Source organism: Catharus ustulatus, chromosome 4, assembly GCF_009819885.2.
Source record: "Catharus ustulatus isolate bCatUst1 chromosome 4, bCatUst1.pri.v2, whole genome shotgun sequence".
Taxonomy (NCBI): domain Eukaryota; kingdom Metazoa; phylum Chordata; class Aves; order Passeriformes; family Turdidae; genus Catharus; species Catharus ustulatus.
The window spans coordinates 21158348-21181954 of NC_046224.1; the positions used below are offsets into that span (position 1 = coordinate 21158348).

The window sequence follows — 23607 nt, forward strand, 5'->3', positions numbered from 1 at the left end:
ATACCTAAAGCCAGGAGAGATGAAACCCATCCTTGGAGACCAGTACTTTACCAGTAGTAAAGATTGCCCCTGATTTAATACTCAGCCATTCAGGACGTGGATGCCCTGGGATAACCAGCCTGTGAAGGGTCTTGTGTCTTAGAAAGACCTCTGTAAGAAGCCAGAAGTCTTCTTTGGCTCAGAGATTATACCCCAGAATGGCAGAGTGCCGGCTGATTGTGAGCAGCAATATGACACCAGTGCTGCGAGGAGCAGCGGCCGGCTTTCCAGAATGGCAAAGAAATGAGGGGAAAGTGAGAAAAGCTGATGGGAAGATGCTTTTGGGCGTGAAAAGTTTTGTTTTACAAAAGGAAAGTTGACAGACAGTATATGCCAACTGATCCTACAGCACTGCATCAATAAGCAGGAGCATTTAGAGATCAGCTATCTTAATTGTGTAGCCTGTTAAACACCGTGAACTTGGATTAACATTTCCACAGCACAGGAGATGGAAAAATATTTTGTTATTTTCTCATTTACTTCTTTGTAGAAACATGTTGTCTAGAGGTGATGTGGTCTGTGCTAACACTCCACATGCCTTCAGTGATGTCTGGAGTAGCCCATGGGTGTCCTGTCTGTATTTCATAGCTCAGATGTACTAGGCTAGCTGCAGTAAGAGCTGCAATACCTGAGCAGTGTTGTGCTGAGAGAGCAGTCTGAACCTAGGGAACAGCACAGCAGTTTCTCTGGTGGCTCCTTTTCTCTGCAGGAAAATTAGCTGACCAGGCTGCTGTGCTGAGGTGTTAGGTTGTTTCCCAAGGCAGAACTGTTTTGCTGGGCATTAACTCTGCAACCTTTGCACCAGGTCCTGTTGCCTGTTTATGCACCAAACAGGGCTGTGATATAACAGTCAACATGACAAATTCTAACACAGCTGAGCTTATTTTAGTCTCTTTGTTGCAAGATGGTTGTACCCAGATTAGGACAATATGGAGTAGATCTGGTGATGCTTAAGAAGTCAAGAAGATCTGGGGCTGGCTCTGTAAATCAGCATAGCAGATCTATAATGCAAAAAATTCAATAATGTTCCTACTTCTAAGATAAAAGCAAAGCCTCTTGGCTCACTGAAATGACAACAGCTCAAATAAAGCAGCACTGAAAAGGCAATGAAACCACTGCAGTAGCTTTAAGCTGTCTGGCATGGATGCTGCTGAGAAAATTGGTGCGGCAGAAGAATTCTGCATTGACTGCAAAATGCTGCTGAGAAGCAATATAAAATCACCATAGGTTCACATTTCAGCTAGTTGAAACACGTATAGTGCAGAAACTAGTATGTATAAAGCAAGTTCCTGCTCTGTAGATGGCTTCATGGACTCTTCTAGACTGCCTCCAACCTTGGATGACTTCTTCAGTCTTTTCCCTAAACATTATATTTTGTTTTTTTTACAGGAGTGACCACGAAATCAAAGCATAGTGAAAAGTATCTTGCTTGCCTTGACTTTTCCTGGTTTCTTTAGAAATAGTGTTCATGATTCCCTGCAGACTGTAGACCACAGACTGAAAATCATTTAATAATTCTCTTTGCATGTGCCTTGCAGGTTCCTGGGACATAGCATGCCCTTCAGCAGATAAATCAGGGTGATGCCTCACAAATGCTTTAATAGGTTATTTGAGACAGAAGGTGTGGTTTTTAGGTCAAGACAGAGGAGTATGTATAGCAAAAAGAACCTGATAGACAGCAAAAGAGCTAAGTGACATTTAGAGTATGATAATGAATTATGTTTTAAATTTCTTTTTGCATTCAAAAATTTCTTTATAAGGTGAGAGGTAAGTGAGTTTGTAGAGTAGAAAACACTGGTTAGAGTTTCTCTGCTGTGGCTAGGTTGGGGTTTTTTAATGTTAAATTTGGGTTAGGAACAGTCTGTAGCTGTTACTTTCTTCTTCAGTTATATTTTTAACTTTTGGCAAAGTTTCATAGTCTTGAAGATGTTTATTTTTATAGATTTCAGAAAACAAAATAAATAAAAACAAGCTATTTGTATCTCTATGCTTGCATTATTCAATGGCATGACTATGATAATTTCTCTGGTCAAAACCAGGACCCAGCAGCTGTTTTCTTCTGCAGTTGTGGTGAACCTGAATAATACTTTGTAGTGTTAAAGGTACAAAATATTTTCAATAAACCCCATTGTCTTTTCTTCCAGCAAGAGAAAGTTCTTATTTATGCAACAGCTGCCAAAAGATGAAACTCATGTTCTAACACTGAGTTTTTAAGCAAGCCCATCCCAGCAGCTGGGGAGGGGCTTACTACTCATTTTCCTACTCTAGGAAATACTTCCATGTAGGGAGAATTTATCCTGAGATACAAAGACATCATTGTGGATGAGCATCCTGGAGCCCTCTGTGCTGCTCCTGCCCCAGGTACAATGGTGTTGCTCCCCTGCTGCATGACAGGGTGGGCTGGGGAGGCAGCTGGACTCCTTGTGCTCTGCACTCACTTGGCAGCTACTACTGATCCTACGATTCCTCTTCCATCAGCTTTGGAAAAGCTTCTAAATTTCTATGGATGAGGAACTTCTATGTGTTTGAGTCAGAAATGGGAAACTCAGAAGGATCTTCACTTGGTACAGACTCACTCATAATGATTTTCCTTAAGGCCTGAGAACATGAGCTAGTAGGGCAGAGGTTCTAGGGCTCAGTTTTTGCAGAGACTCTTAAAAATGCCATTGTCATTAAAGGAGCTTTCTGATATTTCTGGCTCTAAAAAGTCCAATAAAAATTTAAGTGGAAAAACATACCAAAGTCACCAATATTTTCTGTATTTATAGCTCCAGTTCTCACAATACACCACAGACATTGCTGTATAACCATACAAGGCTGCATCCTCAGTAAGGACATTTGCGTTGACATCTCCTGAAGCCTGGCATGGCCAGGAGCTGAGCACCCAGTGCTGTGTGCAGAGGGAAAGCCAGGCACAGTAACCCTTGGAGGAAGAGCAGGCAGAACCAGCACCTGCACATCAGGAGCCCCATGAGAGCAGGACACGTTTGGCAGCCACTGTCACCATCCTCCAAAGGCACTGGAAGGAGGCAGCTGAGCACAGGGCATGGGGAAGGAGGACTGGGGAGGGTGCCCCCTCCCACACCTGAGCCTTGTCCCAGTCTGTGCATGCCACTACTGACTGCAAGTCCAAACCACGGCCTTGCTTCTGCAGCTGGACTTTGCTCTGAGGGTACAGGGGTGTCCTGGATAACACCTTGTTAATGAAACCTTATTTGCTATGGATAGATTAGTAGCATCTCTCTGTTTTGAATCCCTTGAGAATCTGCAGTTCTCCCTCTGCTTTTGCTATATCCAGTGTGGACCCTACTTGCTGGATTAATCACCCAGTTTTCTGTCCTAGGTGTGTCCTGACAGCTTTTCTGAGGCAATAATTCCCCACGTTAACTTTGCTTTAAATAACCCACAGAATGTAACATGCCCAGTTATTAGTGAGCATGAGGCAGTCTCCTCTGGTTTGCCATAGATGGCTAAAATATTAAGCCAACAGCTACCTCATCTTCTCTAAAATCTTCCTTCTTGCTAATTATTTAATGAAGGCTAAGAACTTTATTTTTCTTTCTACAGTTAAGCCCTCAGCCCCATTGCTTCAACAATCCTAGATGGGTTTTACTGCTGGGATCAGCTGCCAAAACTCTGGAGAAGCTATATGTTGACACTTGAATGGGGATGCCTCAAAAACAAAATGTGGAAAGAGACTATTTGCTGGAAGAAAACAGTTCCTTGAAACAGTGCACACAAGAGCACCTGAGCTTCTCCCAAGACCCTGAAAGCTGCTCTTGTGACCAGCTGCAGTAAATGTATGGTGACTTATGGCAACAAGGTCAATTTTCAGCAGTTGTGGTCCTGATCCTGTGTGTAGAAAATGCCTGTGAAATGTATTTTTTTAATCTTGAAACTACTGCCAGAACACAGTAATTATAAAGATTATTTTATCTGCCCACAGGAAATTTGCTTAACCAACTTCCAGTAACTTCTACTTATCTTCACCATGTCCTATCTGAATTCTTTAAATGTTGCTTCTAAGTAACACTGACTTAAAAGAAAAAACACCTTCCCCCTGCATCTTGTAGTTGTATTTAAATACAGAAGGAGTCCAAACCTCTCTTGGTGAGAAATAATATAGACTTTTATAGTTTTCAAGTAATATTCCTAAATTGGAACCCAGAATTTGTAGTTGATTAGCACTGGCCAAAAAGTGAATGACTGAAACCTCCTCTTCCTGGGAGTACCAAAGTAATAGGAATAGGTTACCTTTGTCAGTATAATACTCTTGTCTCTTCCAAGGGAAGCTCTGAGGAAACTTGGAGGTAGCATCAAGCAAAATAATGTGGGTTTTTTATGCATTCTGAGAAAAAGGCCACAGATCTATTTTTTTGTGTGTGTGTGAAGGTTTATTGTGTGAACTCCTTAACTAAGGGTACCATAGATAGTAAAGGTCTTTATAAGTTCAGAAAATGTCTCTTCTGCATCATGAAGGAAAATTTACCAAGTGCTATTGTAGACAAAGACATCATCTCTGGCTCAGGATGTGCTTGAGTGCAAATCAGTGGAGCTACTGGATATATTAGTGACATGCTGTTACATATGTCCACTGCTGGAGACAAAATACTGGGTGTGAGGGACTTTTTTTCTGATTTGGTAGAGACTTTTAACTCTTGTGTTTTTCTGCACATTTCTCATTTAAATTAGACAGACAGCAGGCAGAAATAGAAATTTTGCAATGCCTGTTCAGGCTCAGTGGCATTAGCTTAACATACATGCCCACCTCCATTCTTCCAAATACTTTTGTATGAATATACAGGTTATGCATTCAAACACAGTTCTTGCTCATGGAATCCCACCTGTGCACCAGTGGGTAAGCCTGTCAAACACAGCTGGCATCATCCTAATGACATCTTGTACAGTTCTGACTTGAAAGCTTCTCCAGTGGTCCTGCACAAGAGCTCTGAAAGGCTGGAGACACAGATGTTACCCCCAGCATATCTATCCACTTTCCTGTCACACACTCTTGGTTTGAAGACCTACAGGGCACAGATCATGTGGAAAGTTGTTTCTGAGTTTCATTATTGCCTCTGTGAGAAATTAGCATTGTGGTTCTTATCTGAATTGCCAAACCAGCCACCAGATATGATTTTACTTTTCTGCTGCATATAAGAAAGACTCATCTCCTATCAGAAATACGTTCCCACGAAGACATTTCTGGGTCTGATCAAATTTCTTTTTAGCCATTTCTTTAGTAAGCTAAGCAGGGGTTAAGGCTCTCTGATGAAAAATAACAAAGATGTTTTGTGTTACTGAGTACTGTTCAACAGCTGAGCTCTTGTGCTCTGGGCTTGCAGCAAGCAGAGATGATATGTGCAAGCCTAAGTCACCGTGAACTGACAATTGGAGCAGCCAAAGAGGTCACCTTCTCTATCCCAGGCAGTGAGCAGCAACCCCTTGATTTGAAATTGTGTCTGAGCTTTGGACTGATTTATCCTCTGTGCGTTCAGTGCCTTGTCACAAAGCTCAAGGGATTGAAGGGGCTGTGATACAGATTTCTCGTTTTTAAGTAAAGTCAAGTGAAGACATAGGAAGGGTGGAGAATGGATTTTGTGCTGTTATGTAGCTCCCAGCCACAATTACAGTTTGAAAACAAGCCAGAGGATTTGTACTACTGGGAATACTTGGGACATTTAATTGAGGTTCAGAAAGAAATTCCAGGTGGTTCTCACACTATGACTTTTCTCAGACCTTTGAAAGAGGTGATTTAAAATTCTCTGTAACTAAATAATTATAACTAGCAACAACTTCCTCCTGTTTGCAATTTAGTTCATATTACTTTTGTCTCTATCATTTTTGTCTGAAGGAACTTGGGAATCCAGTTCATAACTGGCTCATTTAGAAAGATCAAGAAATAATATTCTTCAGAGAGTAGGCACTCAAAGGCTTCAAGCTTCTCATGTTTGATCACCGTATCAGCCCTGGGCCAGGGTAGTGAGGGTAAGGAAATATTTATTCCTGAAGAGTTTATCAACAGCATCTTGGCATTAGGGTAGCTAATTATTCTGGTAAAATGCTGCTTGAAGTTCTGGAATTCTTATGAGTGCAAATAGAAAAGCTATTGTAAGAAAATATAAAATCATAAAGCCTTTTCAATCAGGTTTGTGGCAGGTTGGGGTTTTTTTGGAGGTGGATCTGATGCAAAGCTTATGGAAGTCAGTGCAAAAACTCCAAAGAGAATCCTGGCTTTAATTCAAGGAATTAAGTTGTATGCCTTAATGCCATAGGATATTATTGCACTAAAGAGCTTATTAAGATTAAAATGGGATTAGGCATTACTATGAATGAATGCAAAAAGTTTACATGGCTGGGATAAAGCTTCAAAGCTTTATTCCCATTTCAGGGAAATGGTTCTGGACTGAAGAAAGAAAAAAATGTTACACATCATAGCATTCCACACAACAAGGTGCATGTTGTGCCTTCCAAAGTGAGAAATCTGGCACTAATGGCAGGATTTGTAATGAAAATCTTACTGTATTTTCCAAAGAAGAAGTTCTCACTGAAGAGTGAAATGAAAATGTCTCATGTGCTTCCATGCCTTTGTTTTGAGTTTGAGATTTTTACTCAAAAAATTTTTTTCCTATTTATTTTTCAGCAGCTGAGAACCCAGAATCTTACTTTGTGTTTTGTTATCAGAAGCTTACAGATGGCTGCTAAACAGAGCTTCCTATGTATTTAGCTTTGATATTGTAATGGCTGAGTACGAATTTCACATGAAAAGCAAAAACTTTCTATACATCACTAGTGTATAGCTGGAGAGACAACAGCAATGGAGATGGCCTGGTGTGACTGCCCTGACTCCTGCAGGAGCCACGCCTGTGCTGTACCAGATGTTCTCCGCAGGGGATTCTTGGATGCTTTCTACAACACAGTCACAAATGTACTGAGTATCAGAGCCTTCTCAGCTCCCATGGGGCCCATGTTTTCCCAAGGAAGGTATTTGTCAGGACTTCTTGATAACAGCTACTTAATATTTTGATGCTCTTTTCAGACAGTTTTTCCTTGTTTCATCCTTGCTAATATTTGTCCTCCTTTGTTGTCTATACCCTACAGCTACCTCCAGGTGGGAATCACAACTCCACTTGACTATTTCAGTAGGCTGTGCACCCTGGAACAATTTCCCTGATGCTTATGGAATCCTTATTCCTCCTTTCTTCATTTTTGTTTACTCTTCATCCCCCTTCTACGAGTTCAAATACAGAACAGTTTATCATCTTCTGTCCTTAAAATGCCTAGAACTGAATGGAGCCTTGTGGATGGCAATGGTGTTAAGATCTCTCAGATTTATCATAATATAGCTGCTTGTGGGTAGTCTTTGGGTACAGGCAGCTTTAGTTCAAAATTGCCTCCTTTGCTGACCATATTTCATTCCAATGTAATTGTTGACTTGCCTTCCCTTTGCTCTTGTGGTGTCCTCTGGCTTAAGGTTTGTGCTTGGAAGGTCTTTCCCCACGGCCTCCATCTGTGTGTTCCTCATCCCAGTTGTCTATAGGTGACCTGGCCATGCACTGACATTTCAAGATTCGCTGTGCTGCATGTCTGCAATGGCCCTTACTAGTGGAGTTCAGTATCCACAGGCTGGAATAATACACTTGCTTGGAGACCAGGGTTATAACTAATTCATTAGTTCACAGTGATGTACTTACAAAGTGCTAGCATGGAAAGACCTTGATCAGAGAATGTTTCTGGTAAAACTGCAGTTGCTAAAGCCAGATCTAATACAACTTGCTGCTTTCCACATGATTTGCCTTCTGCTATTTTTCTTCCCTTGCTTTCAGACCTGGAGCCATTTCCCTGGTGCAGACAGATGCAAGATTGCTGTGTCCATGCCAGCAGCTGTCTGGGTGATACAATCTGAGCTGGCTTGAATCCAGATAGCTTTTGTGAGATGAGCAAATGAGTTGGCCTCTCCTCGTGCCTAGAGAAACCTATGTGGTGTTTTGATCAAGCAATGGGAATTTGTGCCTCAGGTCACTGGTGGGGCAGTAACCTCTGTATGGCTGAAGAATTGGCCTTGCCTTCCACCTGTACAGCCTGTTTGCCCCTCTACAGCCCCTGTAAACCTGCCTAGGTCATTCTTCCAAGAGATGTTTCCAGCAGCCCTTGGTGGTGGGGGTTTTAATGATCCTGGATCTATTGCTCCTTTTGGTGTCTGTCCAGAGGTGAGGGGAAGTAAAGCATGGGTTTATAGAGTTCTCCTAATAGCACAACACATAGGTTCTCCCACTGATGTTATTCCTGCTTTACCTACTCTGTCACCCATGATTTCAAGGTCAATGTAGTCTGGAGCTCCCACACTTTGACGTGTTTTTCTCCAATCTCTTTTCCTTCCTGGATGGTTGTGCAGCCACTGCCTCCCAGAGAGAGCAAGATCTCTTGTAGAGGACCAAGTTCAGCTTGGTCAGTGCTTTATAAATGATTTGTTCCTTGTGAGGATGCTTTTCTTCAGTATCATCACAGGCTCAGAATTCCTGCCAGTGCTCCTTGGCTGCTGCTGTACCCTCCTGTCTGGCACAGACCACAGGGCAAAGCCCAATGTACAGCTTTGGCAAGCAGCTTCCTGGGGCTTCACCACATTCCTTTTCTGTGTTCCCCATGTTCTTGAAGGTGCCTTCCCTTCCTGTGGACTTTTCCAGTGCTGACCACTGTCCTGACCAAGGTCTCAGGGTACCAAAAACTTTCTTCATTCCCAGTGCCCCCTGTGTAAAGTCCTATTCTTCACAGGGTGGTGTAGTTCATCTATTTCTGTCATATCCCTTGTCTGCGCTGATATCTGGACAGTCTGTTGCACGTTGAGTATGTGCTGGGGATTGCTATGCTCAGCCACTCCATTTACAGCCTCAGGAATGTGAGAGGCCCTCAGAAAAATGCCAGAGGCAGGAAAGTGTTTGAAAATTCCTGAAGGCCTTGACAGAGAAGGTATTATTTTCACCCAGCAGGAGCAGCAACGACCAAAATTCTCACCATAGTTATGCTAAATTTCAAGAGGAGGAACAACATAATATGTGAGAGCACATGTTAAAGGTAAGTTGAAAATTGCAGCTGACAGAATTCAATCATTATGTACCCCCAACACAGAGGCTTCAGCCATGCCACTCCCTCCAGGCAGATCACAGTCGGTGTGGAAGAAGCTCAAAGACAAAAGTGCTCCCCACCTTGTGCTGCCAGAACAAACTTGGGAGGTGCAGGTGCCTGACATAGGGTACTAAGCTGATCCCAGCTTCTACAGCCCTGACAGCACTATGGGGACTGAGAATAAGGTTTCAAAGTTAAGCAGTCTGGTATGAGGAAATTCCAGAGTTGAGCACGTTTATAAGCATGTGATACTCTCTTTTATTTTAATTGCATAATCTTATGTTTTTTTTTTTTTTAAATCTGTCTAGATTTGCATCACAGTGGTGTGGTGATGCTGAAACAGACTGCTGGGTGGAATAACCTGCTCACCTTATGGAGCATTACATAAATGCTCTCAAAAATACAGACTTCTTGCTCCTCAGATCTCCAAGCTGAGCCCCTGGATCTTACTGTCTGAGTGAGATCTGACTCAGAGAGAGTGAGATTCACTAATGAGCACTTACAGCTGCAACCACAACTAATGACAGCTCCATTTTAAACTCAAGATAAAATGTTAAGTACACTGAAAAAGCAAGACCTAAAAGTGGTGGGTACTCTTAATTTTCCTAACTCTCAAAATCCCATTTATAAAATAGAAAAGTGCCCCACAAAGCAGAGTGATATTGTCAGGGTATATTTTTTAGCCTACATCTTATTGATCAATATCATAAGAAAATGTGAGAGTGCTTGATCCTGAGTGAGGTGCTGATTTGAAAACTGTTAGAGGATGGTAATTTTGCACTAGTGCCCTTCAGATCTTCTGAAGAATCCAGCTTACACTGAGGATTTGGGGATTTAATTAAAAAAAAATTAAAATTATTTTTAACTGAGATTCCTGAGGCAATTTAGATGGTGGAAGGGGGAAGAGAGGGAAGCAAGAAAAATGCTTCTCACTTTTCCCAAGGTTCATTCTTCTTTTCTTGCGGAGATTTGGGTTTAATTAACTTTCTCACTAGAGTCAGAAACTGGAGTCAATGAAGATGGGACTCAAAAGTTGGTTACAGCTTTAAGTAGACGTAACTATGTGATAAAATGCTTTTCTGGCTTTCAAAATGTGGTTAGGAAGGATTTATAAAAAACCCTCACAAAGGGAGTCCTGGACAACTCATATTCATATCTCACAGGATAGAAAACATTCAAAGACATGAGACTTTCAATTTCAAACACTCAGTGATGAGTTGCAAGAAAAAAGCTCCAAAGATGGCATGAAAGAAAACACTTCTAAGGCTGAGATTTTACAGCATAACACAAAAGGCAATTGCACTTGACCATCTTGAAACCCCTATGAACACCTAGGAAGTTCAGCAACAGAAAGAGGCAATAGCAGATGAATGTTTGCAGCTCTGTCTTGCAGTCATGGCAATGAGAAGGAACAAAGTGGCATTCACATCTCAGCAGTTTTTTGCTGTAGGGTAGAAAACACACTGACATCCATTTGCAGAGTCCCAGAGATGTAACTAGCCAAAAGATTCCAGCCTGAAGGAAACCATATGCAACACTTTTGGGAGAATATACCAATCATCGCTAGTGAAAAAACTGCTTCTCAGATGGTATCACAGTCAGTCTTTATTGCCTATTGTTTGGAGATAAATAGCTGCTTTTCTCTAATGAGAAGTGAAAAGTGGTTTTCAGGGCTTTCCCCAGGAAAGGAAAGGATTTCAGAAGGAAAAGCTAAGTCATCTGCCTTTCCCTGGCTATATTTTGTAAGCAAGTCAGACTACATTCTTAAGATTTCTTAAACATTTTTTATTAATTTTATTCATCTTGACATGATTTTGTAGTAAAAGAACAGAGAATAACATATTACAATTCTTATTGATTTGAAATCCTTTGACAAGCTGCTCTAACACATTTGCTTTCTTACACCATAGCCATCTCTCACTGAAAAATGGAAGATTCAGGAATTATGGCTCATTAGAAAAAAACTCAGAACCTCAGACAAAACAACCATGAGTGTGTTTTAAGACTCTTCTTCTAAGCCTCAAAATTCCTTACAAGTAAAGGAATGAATGTAATCTCTATTAATGAATAGAAATTATTTTTAAAGTAACTAACAAACTGTGTTGGCTCAAAATATCCATCTTTTGATACAGCTCATCAGCCAGGCATGAGAGCTGGGTTATGTGTGCATTCCTGTTGGACTCCTCTAGGAAGGAGAATGGAATAGTTCTCTGATGGGAACTGGGGCTGGGGCAATCAGATGTGGAACTACACCAGGACTTCTGATTTGCTAAAACTTCAGTCCCTGGACTAAGGAGAATTTTGCTTTTACCCCAGTATTTTGTGACAAAGTATCTCACTGTGTGGACTCTTTTCCCAAGGTCTAGGATGAAAAAGGAGCAAAAGGACTAATTAAAATTTCCTTCTCTTTTTTTTTTTTTTTTTTTTTTAAATTCTGCTTAAAAAAGCTTAAAAAAGGGAAAACATAATAATAATAGGGGCAGGATTGAAGGATTCAAAACTGGATCTAATGGGTCTTTTCCCAGAGAGAAGAGGACAGACTGAAAAGGTGGAATGAGGATCATATGTAACAGGATGGCATAATGAGAGGGAAAGCATGAGAGTATTGCCATAGGAACATTCACATTTAACTGCAGAAGGAGAGAGCTAGTACATGAGCTTGGAAAAAAATGAAATCAGTTTCCTATAGTAAAAGCTAAATAAAACATCATTTACATAAAGAACACTTAGGGAAAGAAGAGAAGCATTAAAAGGTGAGAAAGGCAGGAGAAAGTGGAAGTAAGTGGAAAGGACAGACTGCCTCTGCCCAAGGAAATAGCTGTGGGCTGCAATTAGCTAAATGGTACACGACTTCTGTGCTGCCATAGTGCTGCGGTTCTGAACCACTGCATGGCTTACTGCTGCTTCTAATGGCAGGAGTGCTGAATAATAAAAGCTGTGCTCTGGACTGCCAACAGGAATTAATTTCCTTTAGCTTTTGGTGCTCAAGCTATATTTTAACTGAAAACTGCTAGCTTTTATTTCTGGAATAACAGTAGCAGATAACTATGGCACCACCATGGATTTATAGCAATGCTTTCTGCGTGGGGATCAATCGTTTAGACAGGATTTGCTCTCCTCTCCACAATCACTCCTTGCTCCCATGAACATGCTCAGCATAGGAAAGATAAGATAGGGGGAGGCAGTTCTTATGCAATGAGGCTTCTCAAGCTAAAGGCAGTGATTAAAAATTCCACCTCCTTTTATGAATATTATGTAGCTACAATAAACTTGCTCCTTGCCTGCAAACAAGCCAAAAGCCCTTCCTTAATTCCAGGGCCATAGGGAATCTTGGTGCCTTCCCTGAACATTAAGTGGTTTTGGGTGCCTCACCACTAGGCAGCAGTGGGGCTGCAGGCACACATCGATGGGGTTAAGTGGATTGGCTCTGTGCTTGCCTGCATCCTGCCCTTGCCCTGCCTCCCGCTTGCTCTGCTGGTACTTCTCTCTGGGGACACCATTTGCCTGCTTGTCCAAACAAGCTCCAGAAATTGCCAAGGAATGAAGAGGGAAAAGCCTTCCTGCTTATGAGGGGCAGGGTGAAGGGTGACTTTTCCTATGCTAAACACAGGGAAGAGGGAGGAATTACAGCAATATCATTTTCTGCTGGATGTGGCAAGACTGCTGGCACAGTCTGGCGACAGATCATAAGGATTCTCTGTCTTAATAAGCAGCAAGCATGTCCTGGGGAGCAAATGTCTCATGTAAATATGTATGGGCATGGGGACAAATGTCACACAGGGTTTCCCATCAAAGGAGAGGAAATGCAGTGTCATTTGGAGTGCTACTTCTTTGGAACTGCAACCACAAAGGAATGAATAATAGGATTAATTCACTTAGCTATTGATCTCAGATGCACACATTTTCATTTAACATTATGAGAAGAGCCAGACTCTCATGGTTCATAGCCTGTGGGCAGTACAGCAGAGACAGCATTTGCAAGCCCTTTTCCCCATTTGCTGATGAGGTAAATCTTAGCAGCACGTTCCTTATGGTGAGCCGCTGGGGAAGGATCTCCTATGGAAAACAGCCTAACGTCTGGACTGGTGACTAATGCTGTTCTCTACCAATGTACTCGAGCAAATAATTGGTGGTTCAAATAACACGGGGACCCACCCATGGAAATTCTATACAGAAAGCTGAAGAAAGGGAGGGAAGGAAGAAAACAGAATAGGGTGATTTAATTAGGTGTGGACATACATGCACACAATATCTCAGCTAATCAGGGAAAATGTTAAAATACAGCCTCCCTGTATCACCATAAACATTGAAGATCTATGACAATGAGAGAAGAAAGAATATGGTGTGGGGAGACATTAAGACATTTTTCAGTAGTTTCATCTCATGGAACGTGAGGTCTGCTCACAGTCCCAAATAACTTCTTTGCCAAATTGATCTGCAAAGTGAAGTTTCTCACAACTGGCTCTTACAAAACCATCCTGCCCATAAGCAAGTGGATGCAAGGGCCAAAAGTAAGTGTCAAAGGTGGTAAAGACCATGCTGGGATCTGTGGAGTCACCAGGTGACACCAGCAGAAATCCTGACACCTTAGATGATCCCAAACTGGGCCAGCTCATGCAGTTCCAGATGGCTGAAAGCTTCCCATGGGCAAATCACGGTGATATCTGCAAAAGAGAGATAACGACAAATGTGTTCTTGTCAATGGACTCCTTGGATTTATTTTTTATTAACAGAGAGGCTGATTTACTGAGGAAACATTAACAAGAAGGAGATTTCATTTGAAAGTTAAATGGGCAGATGAGTATTTCAAATCTGGTACTATGTGTCAGACCAAACCAGATCAGTGTACTTTCTGTCTGTGAGAAAAAGCAAGTCAGCAGTTCCTAGTCTCTTCAGCGACTATGTAAATTGATGTAAAAATTCATTCCAGAGGTTTCTCCCATTCTTATAAATTACTTGTAGCCAAACTGTGATCTCTCTGAAGACATGTGCAGTTTTAGATCAGAGGCTGAATAATTTGGCCTACAATATTCAGGATCTGTGACTCTCTCTTTATCAATACTTCAAAGTTCTGACTGGCTACAGCTCATCCAATGCTTGCTTCTCGATCCCAGATGGGTACATAAAATTCTTAAAATTAGGATTCTGATGACAACACAAATACTTAACCATCTGGGATTTAGTTTCTGTGATTTTTGGTATTAATAGCTTAGCATTTAGCATTTCTTTGAGACTCTCATGTGGCTGAAATTCTTAGTCAGAGTATTAGCAAAAAACAAACAAGCACTTCTGCAGCCCAATGTAAGTAGTCTGAAGCTGAAGTATACATAAATGGCCTTTCATTCACGTAGTGTATGTTAGCATAAGCATGAATGTGGCAGCTTGGGAGGCAGAACTCATCTTCTCTGGTGACCCGGGCTGCAGACAGGCCACAGAAACAGAGAGCACCCCAGAATCCTCTCCCATGATCAAGTTTGTCTGCACTAGTGCTAAAGCAGGGCTTACCTGTGCCCAGCCCCTCCATGCCTGGGATGTCATCTCCAAACCTAGGAGAGAAAAGAGCAGGTAAGAGTGAGTTTGGGGCAGCAGCAAGAAAAGGGGATATGTCCTAAAGCCCCCGCCAAGGAAGAAGAATTGTGGCTCTGGAGCAGAAGAGAAGCAGCTCCAGGTTGGAGAGCTGATTGGCACCTGGGGACAGGGAGAAGCTTTCTGTCCTTGCCCATGGGAAGATGCACAGAAGCACAGTGTAGCAGTGGGGAGCTACTCAACTAGCATGGTTTCTTTTATTTCCAACATTCCCTTACCCTCTTACTCCTTTTTTGGGGGGCTTGCTCTTGAACTGCCTTGTCTGTCTCTGCTTGAACTTGGGAGGCCCCTTGCGTGGTGTGGTGGGACCAGTTGGAGCATCTCCAGTGTTGAGGTTGGCGGCTGGGGTCTCACTCATCGCTGGGCTGTGTGCGGCAGGCACGTGCCTCTCTCAGATCCCTCTGCCTGCAAGATAACAGCGAGGACTGACACAACACTCTGCTTATCTTTTCTAGGTATCAGTAGTCAATGACAGAATTATGGAAAATGTAATTGTGACAGGATTAAAGATAATGGTATTAAAGATAAAGAAAGATTGTAATGCGTAAAAATTAAGCAGGGTAGCGTTGCCTTTCATCTGGCATGTTAGAATTAAGATGCCAGACAAAGACACTTGAGCTAAGGCCAAAAAGACATTTATCCCATGGTGCAATGTCTTGCAGAGTCATGGAGATTAACCCCTTTTGTCTCTAACACAGTTGCACTATTGGAAACAGTTTTCTACAGAAGCTTGCCCCACAATTTAGGTAAAATTGGAAGTTTCATGCCAATGCTGGGAATTTTTTCTAGCTAGCCTTGTAATAGCATTGCTGGAGCCATGAAGACACATGTATGGCTTAGAGAAAAATCCTGTCCTTGGGAATCACCACGTAGACTTCATCTGTTCTGCTGCAATTAGGCCCCAACATTTGTCATACCAAACTTATGGGAAATAGCACAAGATTGTTGCAAGATTATACAGAAGGATAAGGTAATGCACTGGAGACCATCTTTTAGGTAGAATTAATTTCACAAATTTCTCAGGATTTAGAGAGTAAAGCCTGTAACTTGCCCCAGGATGTGCCCATTTTGGTATTTTTGAGCTTTCTATTACATGTGCTGACCCCTCTTCACCACACTGTGCATGAACCAATCTCCACAGGGGATAAATAGTTATCAGGAGCAATTTCTGTTGGGAGACACATCTCCTGTATTAGATGGCAGAACTTCTGCACTCTGAGCCTTTTGCTTCCTTCCCAGAGAGAACAGCAATTACTCTCACCAGTGCCCAAAGGGAAGCTTCCAGCCCTTCATCAAATTTTGTGCTAATTGGTATGCCAGAATGGTCTGAACAACTGCATTTATGGATAAAAAAATAAATGCAACATTTTTCTTTCTTCCTTGAAGTCATGTTCTCCCCCATGACTGTTATATGTCTCCTATCTCCAGGTGTTCATCCTCGTGCATCAGGCTGATGTAATTGCTGATGGAATTAGCTTCAGGATTTGTTTCTAAAGACAAATCTCATTAGGTCACCATAGTACTCTGGTTTAATCCCCAACACCACCTGCCGTGACACTCTGGATTTTTAATCTCAGAACTATAAATGTCATCAAAGATTTTTTTCCTTAGTCTAAAGAGACTTTACTCCTTTGTCTTGAAATAGCCAAGTGTTGGAAAGAAAATCCTTATATACAAGGAGAAAGGTCATCTGAGCAATCCTCCTGTGTCACTTCCACATCTATGCAAGGTGAAGAGCCATATTTCTGTATTTGTGGCAGTCTGGAAATACTTCACCCAGGACATCCTTCCATCTGTGGTGGTAGTAGGATGGTTCAAAATGATAATTCCTAGAGCTAGGCTAGTTCTTCTGTTGCTTGTGGTCAGGCTTCTGTCTCAGCTGTAATATCCCAAGCAGGAGACTGGACAAGTTCCAGCAGCCCCAAATGGAGCAGCAGATGGTTGTGTCTGAAGCTGAAGTATGCACAGATGCTATTCCCCCGCGTGTAACACAACGCTTCCTAAGCACACACTGTGCCCACAAACACAGGGATCAGCTCAAACCCTGCAACTTACTTGTTTGGCTGCCATCTCTGCAGTGCCTGAACACTTGCCCAGTATTTACAGCTTTTTCTTTCTCCTCACAGCATGGTGGCAGGACAGGCAAACACTGTCACCTTCTTCTTTACAGAATGAGAATGAAAGTGCAGTGATAGGTCTGACCTGGATTGCGCTGCTAGGAGGAGAAATGAAATCTGATGAGTTGCAGATTTTTAGGGCCAAACTGAGAGGTGAAGGCATTTTGCCTCCAAAACAAAGACTTTGATCCCTCTCTGTTACTCAGGATGGGAGAATTCAGATGATACTGCCCTACAACAAGATGTTTTGCATCAGAAAGCTGCTTCATAGCATGTCTGCTATTGGGCCAAAGTCCATTATTATGTCTTTGTCTCAAGTGCAATTCTCATCAGTATGTTGTTTGTCTCAGAGCTAGAGCCCTCTCCTGAACAAAAAGGGACACACATCCACTTTTAAGCACCATGTTAATCTTACATTCAAGTTACTTGGCACCCTTCTCAAGGGCTTCTCCCAAAAGTACAACAGAAAAACCAAACCTGCTAACAGATTTCCATCTTAGGACTGGCATCCAAAACTTGAAGGATGCATTTGAGCTCCATCTCCAACTGAATTCCTGCCCTGCTTCAATAACCTCTGCTGTACTGGTATGTTACCTTAACCACAAATATGTCTTTGAGGGTCAAAACCTCTTAAATCCTTGAGTCCATACTTTGTCTCTTATTTCACTCAACAGAGGAATAGCTAATGGAAAGATGCAGTCCTTGAAGTTTCTTTTTGCCCAAACCTGAAGTAGTTGTATCCATCTACCAGATACTCAATAACCCAGGATTTGGTAGGAAAAAAGGATCTACTCAAATCACACTTCCTCTCTCACCTGCATGAATTCAATAAAGAGCACTCAATGAAACTTTTAGTTAGGGACATTTCTGACAATAGGGACAATTCTAACTTCTTCTTTACTAATCTCCCTCTACTTCTGTTCTCTCCATGCATCACAAAAAAAATGAGGGAGGATGGAAATGTCACGTAACAACTTTCCTCTTGCCGCTGAAATCAAGCTGCCTTCCCACCATGGAGCTGGTGGGACTTGCTTGCCATCATTAGAGTCAAAGAATTCTCCAGGAGTGGGCCCTGCCCCACAGCATGGAACCTGTCCAGTTCCCACACTTCAGGAACAAACTGCCCCTACACACAACCAGACAAGCACCCTAGGACGACAGATATGAAAAAATGCCAATAGCAGCTTCTTCCCATGGGAATTTCACAGCCTTTTGTCTTACCGTACCTGGTTACTTGATAGTCCTTGATATCAGATCAAACAAGTGGCTTGACAAATGTTTTGAGTCTCCTCTAGATCTCTGCAAGTGCTATGCTGCCTTCTCCCAGTGTTTCCTGGTCTGCCAGAGCTCTTTTGCTTCTGCCAGCACCAGCATGCAGCTCCTGGGCAAGAGCTGATGGCTGTGCATGCAAAGACTCTGGAGGCATAAGATCTTCTGCCATGCACTTCCTCTGCTCCCTCCTCTGATGAGGTGTTACCTAATTGCCCCTGACAGCATTTCTGCTCAGTCAAGGGCTTAATCCTCTAGGTAAGAGCTTTACTTGCGTCCAGATGCTAATTATACCTAATACGCATTAATGGGCTTATCTCAGTTGCGTCAGAAATTCCACCTCGGGGTTGTTGGGCAGGTTAACAATCCTTCTTTTAGTTGTGTTTAAATTTAAAGGGGCTTGAATACTACTGACAAATGCTGACTCTTTAATCTGCCCCATCCTTAATCTCTGACTCTCAGTGGAAAATGTCCCTGGGAGATAATGTAGACGCCTCACTTGATCTTCTTCCGACCCTTTTGGTGTAGGAACTCATCTTCCCCTGTCCAAAGCTTTCAAAAATACAGATTCCTCCATGTGCACTTGTCTTACACTGCCTCAGGGTGTCAGACACAGAGCCTCCATAAGCCATGGCTTTCCATGCAGATACTCTTCCATGAGTAGAGAGAAATCAGGAGGAAATATCCTTGTGCTCATGTCTTTTTATGGGTTTCTTTCATGCTCGATCTTAGCCTTGAGAGAGCCACTAGCATCATGCTTTCAGGTTTTTGTCAGGGAGTATTGAATCCAGTGCCTTTGAGGAGTTTCATAGCTCCAGTCTCAATTGCTTATGGTGACTAATCATAGTGATGGGAAGAAGTCCGTGCAGATTCGGCCCTCTCTGCTCCTGTGTCTTACACAGGATTTCAAAACCTTCATTCTAACGTCAGTTTTAAGACCAAGAACAGGTGAAAGAGGATGCACTCTAAGAGATAGAAACTAATTTCCAGTAGAACTATATTCCCAAATGGGGATCAGTGGAAAGACTGTCCCAGTTGAAAGAAGGGATTCAGTAACAGCAGAGGTACAGCATCATTATAAACTCTTCCTCATGTGCCCTGCATGTGTGGCTGGGTGCTGGGGCAGGAGACACCAGCTGCCTGTCCCAGCTGCTCCTCGGCAGCCCCCCAGTGCTGCTCACATGCAGACTCAGCTGAGGACACAAGCCAAGGGGGTTCCAGGGAGCCCCAGCCGAGGGGTGCCCAGCATGAGGGGCTGAGCAGCCCCTGCTCGTACAGCCAGGGAACTCTGAGACAAACCACTGCCCTAACGATAGAGGAAACAGAAAACAACCACACAAGAATCACAGCTCTTCCTAGCTACTGGATCTGTTCACACTCTCCAAGCACAAATATCCAAATCTGTCCCCCATGGAGTTTTATCTGGACTTTCTCTCCTCTGGTTTTGCAACCAGCTCCTTTTTCATCCCCCTGCCCCCCTTGATATTGCTTTGAGCTGCTGGGGAACACTTACAGTGCCAAGGGCTCCTCTTGCAAATCATTCAACTCCCGTCCTCCAGCCTGTGCAGAAAGAGTCTCGAGGTGTCCTTTGTCCTCCAGATATACCCTGCCCCCAGGTGACATCAGGACATCAGTCGTGGGCGGGTGTCATGCATTCACATGGCAGGGGTGAGATGGGGGAGCACTGTGAGACCAGAGCTGTGCAGGCACAGCTCCAGCAAGGTCTGGAGGAGCAGCAGAGCCTCAGCACACTCCTGAGGGGTGATGTGCCTCTTTCTGCAACAAGGCTGTGACTTCTCTGGAGCTTCTGGGGGGACATCTCTGGAGAAGCAAAGAGAAATAAAGAAATAACCTTCCCTTTGGTGCTGCTTCTTGGGATCACAAGTCTGCACATGTCAGGGAAGGGAGGATTCCCTGTCCCTCTCCTGTGCTAGTGAATGCCTGGAGGGGCTTCCAGTAAACTCAGAGGTGCTGCAGGGGTGAAGACACACCTTGCAGAGTGATGCACACAGCTAGCCAACAGGACTCAGTCCACTCAAGGGAGTCATAGGGAATGCTGCTGAGATGCTGCCAGAGCTCTAGCAAAGCAGATGAGAAGGCAGGGGGTGAATGGGGAACCTTTGTGTTGTGCATGGGTGTCCAACCAGTCACTCCTGAGACCCAAAGTGCTGGGCTGAGGTAACAGCTGGGTCACATCTGGGTACCAATAGCATTGTTACTGTGGGGCCCTCAGAGATAGAGCTCAGCCCATACTCCAACCCAACAAAACTCCATGCGTGGTAATGCAGACTATTTTATACCCATAAGTTTTAATAGCCTGTTGTTGCCTGGAAGATCATGTGTCAGAGATGTGGAAAGAGTTGGTGGAGTCTCAGGATAAAAAGAGAAGTCTAGAGTGCTGCAAATTGTGCTGGGAGATCATCCCCATCCTCAGCTGCAGCAGTGCCTCAGTCATGGGCTGTAACTGCCTGGCTGGCGGTACAACCACAGGGTTAGTCACCCTCAGGGGCTCTTGGCCCTGGTGAAGCACCTCACTCTTACCCTTGTTGAGCATCCACCTCACTACACAAGGTCAGAGCTGGCAGGACTGAAAATAACCCCAGTGAATGGAGTAGCACCAGGAGCATCAGAGCAACACAAAGGCAGAAGGAAACCAAGGTGTGGGTTTGTTTATGATAGATGGGGTTTGTGTTTGGGTGAGGTTGCAGGAGGGGATTTTGGAGCAGCCGTGCCAGCCAGGGCGTGACCAAGCAGGGACAGTCTCTCACTGACATGACAGACCCTGGCAGTGAACTGCATTGGTGCTGAGCAAGAGTCCCATAGCTCAGGCCTCTGACCTTTCAGATGGTTGAAGTTAGACAAGATAAATCCTTCAGTGAGACTCTCAGCTTACATTAAAAAAATCAATAAGGTCCTAGCCCTTGAGTGGGAACTGAGAAGCTGGGAAGTAAATCCTAGATATAGCTGAGAGCCTTTCAATCTAGCAGAGAAGGAGCAAACACACTCACATTCCCACACATTTAAGACAATCACACAGCTTTCAGAGGCTTGTGCAGTAATTTCTGGGCACAGGAAAGACAACGGGGGCAGCATCGTGTTGGCATCCTCTCCTCCCTGTGATGACTAGAGCTTGTATACAAATGTGTGGAGATTGATTGCACTCATCCTCTTCTGACAGCAGAAGTGATTACTGTGGGCAGGGACCTGCTTGTGTGGATATAAAGAGGTGCAGCCTGCTGGCAGCAGACTCACTCCCATCCCCGCTGCTCATTCCCATGCCTCCATCTGCTGCAGACAGGTTTCCAGGGGCTCCCCCTCCCTTCTGCCTTCTTCTATGTAGGTAAAGTTGCTGGAGAAATCAGCTGTACAGCCCTCTACTCCTCTTTCCTGAAGCTTAAAAATTTACATATGTTCAGGCTATTTGTTTTCAAAATACTCCCTTTGTTTTCCTGTTTTCCCAATGAAATCTGTCTCGTTTCCCTTTAACAAAAGTGGACTGTGGGAAAAAAATTTCCATGGCGTCACATGAAGATTTTTTTTTACCACCAACAAAACATGACAGAAACTCAGTAAAGGGCCCCACTTCTCATGTTCTTTCTTATCTCCCAGGATTATCAGTCCTCTCTCTCCATCCATCCTCTCTCTCCCCTTCCCCTCACATTTACTTTGCAGACTTGTGGGTGCATAGCCTCTTTTCAGAGCAAGAGGCACCTGCTTCATGTTCGTGCCTGGCTGCCACACCAGATGGATGACAGGTCCTGCCCAGGGACTGAGCACCCAGTCCCTGTCCCTCGCTGTCCAGGCTTTTCTTCCCCAAGAAAGCCAGTGCCAACTTTTTTGGCCACAACAGTTGTCATTTGATCCAGACCAGTGCTGCACCAGAAACCATGGTGCCCAGGTGGTAGCAGGAGTGCAGTCCTTGTGGCCTCAAAGGAAAACTCCTGAGCTTCATCACCTCTGGCCAGATTATATTCTGTTCCAAAGAATCACTTAAAAAACATCTCCAAGGAATCACTTAAAAAACATCTCCAAGGTTTCTGACCCTATTTATGAGCTGGTGTAGCCATGGAAACAGTAGTTATGCCAGAAATAGCAGCTCACTTGAATGACAAAGAAAACACAAGTTTACAAGACAGTGATTTTTCCAGAGGCTGACTGAGCTCATGGGACTGTGGGAGGAAATCCCAGCTGAGGCACAGACTCAGGGATGCAGCTGATAAGGTGGTTGGTATGGGCCACAACAACTTTTGAAATGTATCTCTACAAGCTTGTGCCACATATCTGGGAGACATTGTGCCTCATTGATAGAGATTTATCACTTGCCACAATGATACACCTAAGTGGAAGTGAGCAGGGAATTAACCAGGCAGTAAAATGTTGGTTTCCCTCCTGAAAACAGGCAGCCTACCAAGTGCCTCTGGGTCCCTGGTGAGGGAACCATGGTAGGATCTGCCTTTAGAATGAGATTGTCTATTGGTCTCATAGAAGATCAGTGAGTCTGTCATGTCAACAGTGTTTTGGTGAGAAACTCAGCATAGTAAGGTGCCTGCAAATGAGGACTCACATGCTGTAATCCTCCTCCTGCAATGCTGACCATGTTCCTAAGCCTCACGTCGTTTGTGCTAGTGTAGAAAAGAGAAACAGATACAGGGGACTGGGTTTTCCCTGGCACAGATATTTCATTGTTTGAATATATGCAAATCAATCCATTAAAAATGCAGAGAAGAAGGCATGCTCATGCAGAGTTTTACCATTTTTTCTCCAGGAAATCTTGCACAGTTATTTTGGTGTCGGGGTTAAGCATCTATAACAGCCTGCAATAAACGGGGTGTGCTGACTTTGGGAAGCTGTGCCTGCTGCTGGATACAAAAGTTGTGTTCAGCGTCACTGAGCTCGGCTTGCAGAAGAACCTGATCTTGATACTCATTTCCACTCATACCCTGGAGGCTTCTCTGGCAACAGAGCAGAAGTGAAAGAGGCTGAAGTCTGTTTTTCCATTACCAGGGCTCAAGAGGGAGATTTCCATGACCAACCTGGAGAAAAGGGTCCTTTGAGGAAATATAAATCAAGTGATAAGGTTTTGCTGAACTAGCAGCAATGGCCCTGTCTGTGCTACAAACTAGGTATTGGGGACATAAGTCCTCAAGCCAAATGGCCATTGCCAAGGCTTCTCCAGGAGAAATGAACTCCCTGCTTTTCTTATTCAGTCAAGGGTGCTCTACTTGCACATGTCAGAACACCATTACAGGCCCCAGGTTTCCAGGCACAAACATTTTAGGACATTCTGGGGCTTTTTATAGCAGATGATATAAAACCATGTAGTCTGCCTACACTTCATTAGTTACTGGAGTGATATTTTCTTCTCAGTAGTGAGTCCGACCTTTCTTGGAACAGATAACCAAGTCTTAGCATCTCATACTCACAAGACTGCTCCATTAGCAAGATTTTATTAACTTACAGAAACTTCTCCCTGATT

The 23607-nt window shown here is 43.5% G+C and overlaps 1 protein-coding gene across 1 annotated transcript; it reads right to left on the reverse strand.

The window, feature by feature from the left end:
- Positions 1-13598: 13598 nt before the first annotated feature.
- On the reverse strand, positions 13599-19682 carry PDE6H (phosphodiesterase 6H). The gene is made up of 4 exons (XM_033059263.1): positions 19645-19682; positions 14964-15150; positions 14665-14705; positions 13599-13823 (listed from the first exon to the last, which is right to left on the reverse strand). The coding sequence occupies exons 2-4, from the start codon at positions 15101-15103 to the stop codon at positions 13747-13749; spliced, it is 258 nt and encodes an 85-aa protein (XP_032915154.1). The 5' UTR covers positions 15104-15150; positions 19645-19682; the 3' UTR covers positions 13599-13746.
- Positions 19683-23607: the final 3925 nt, after the last annotated feature.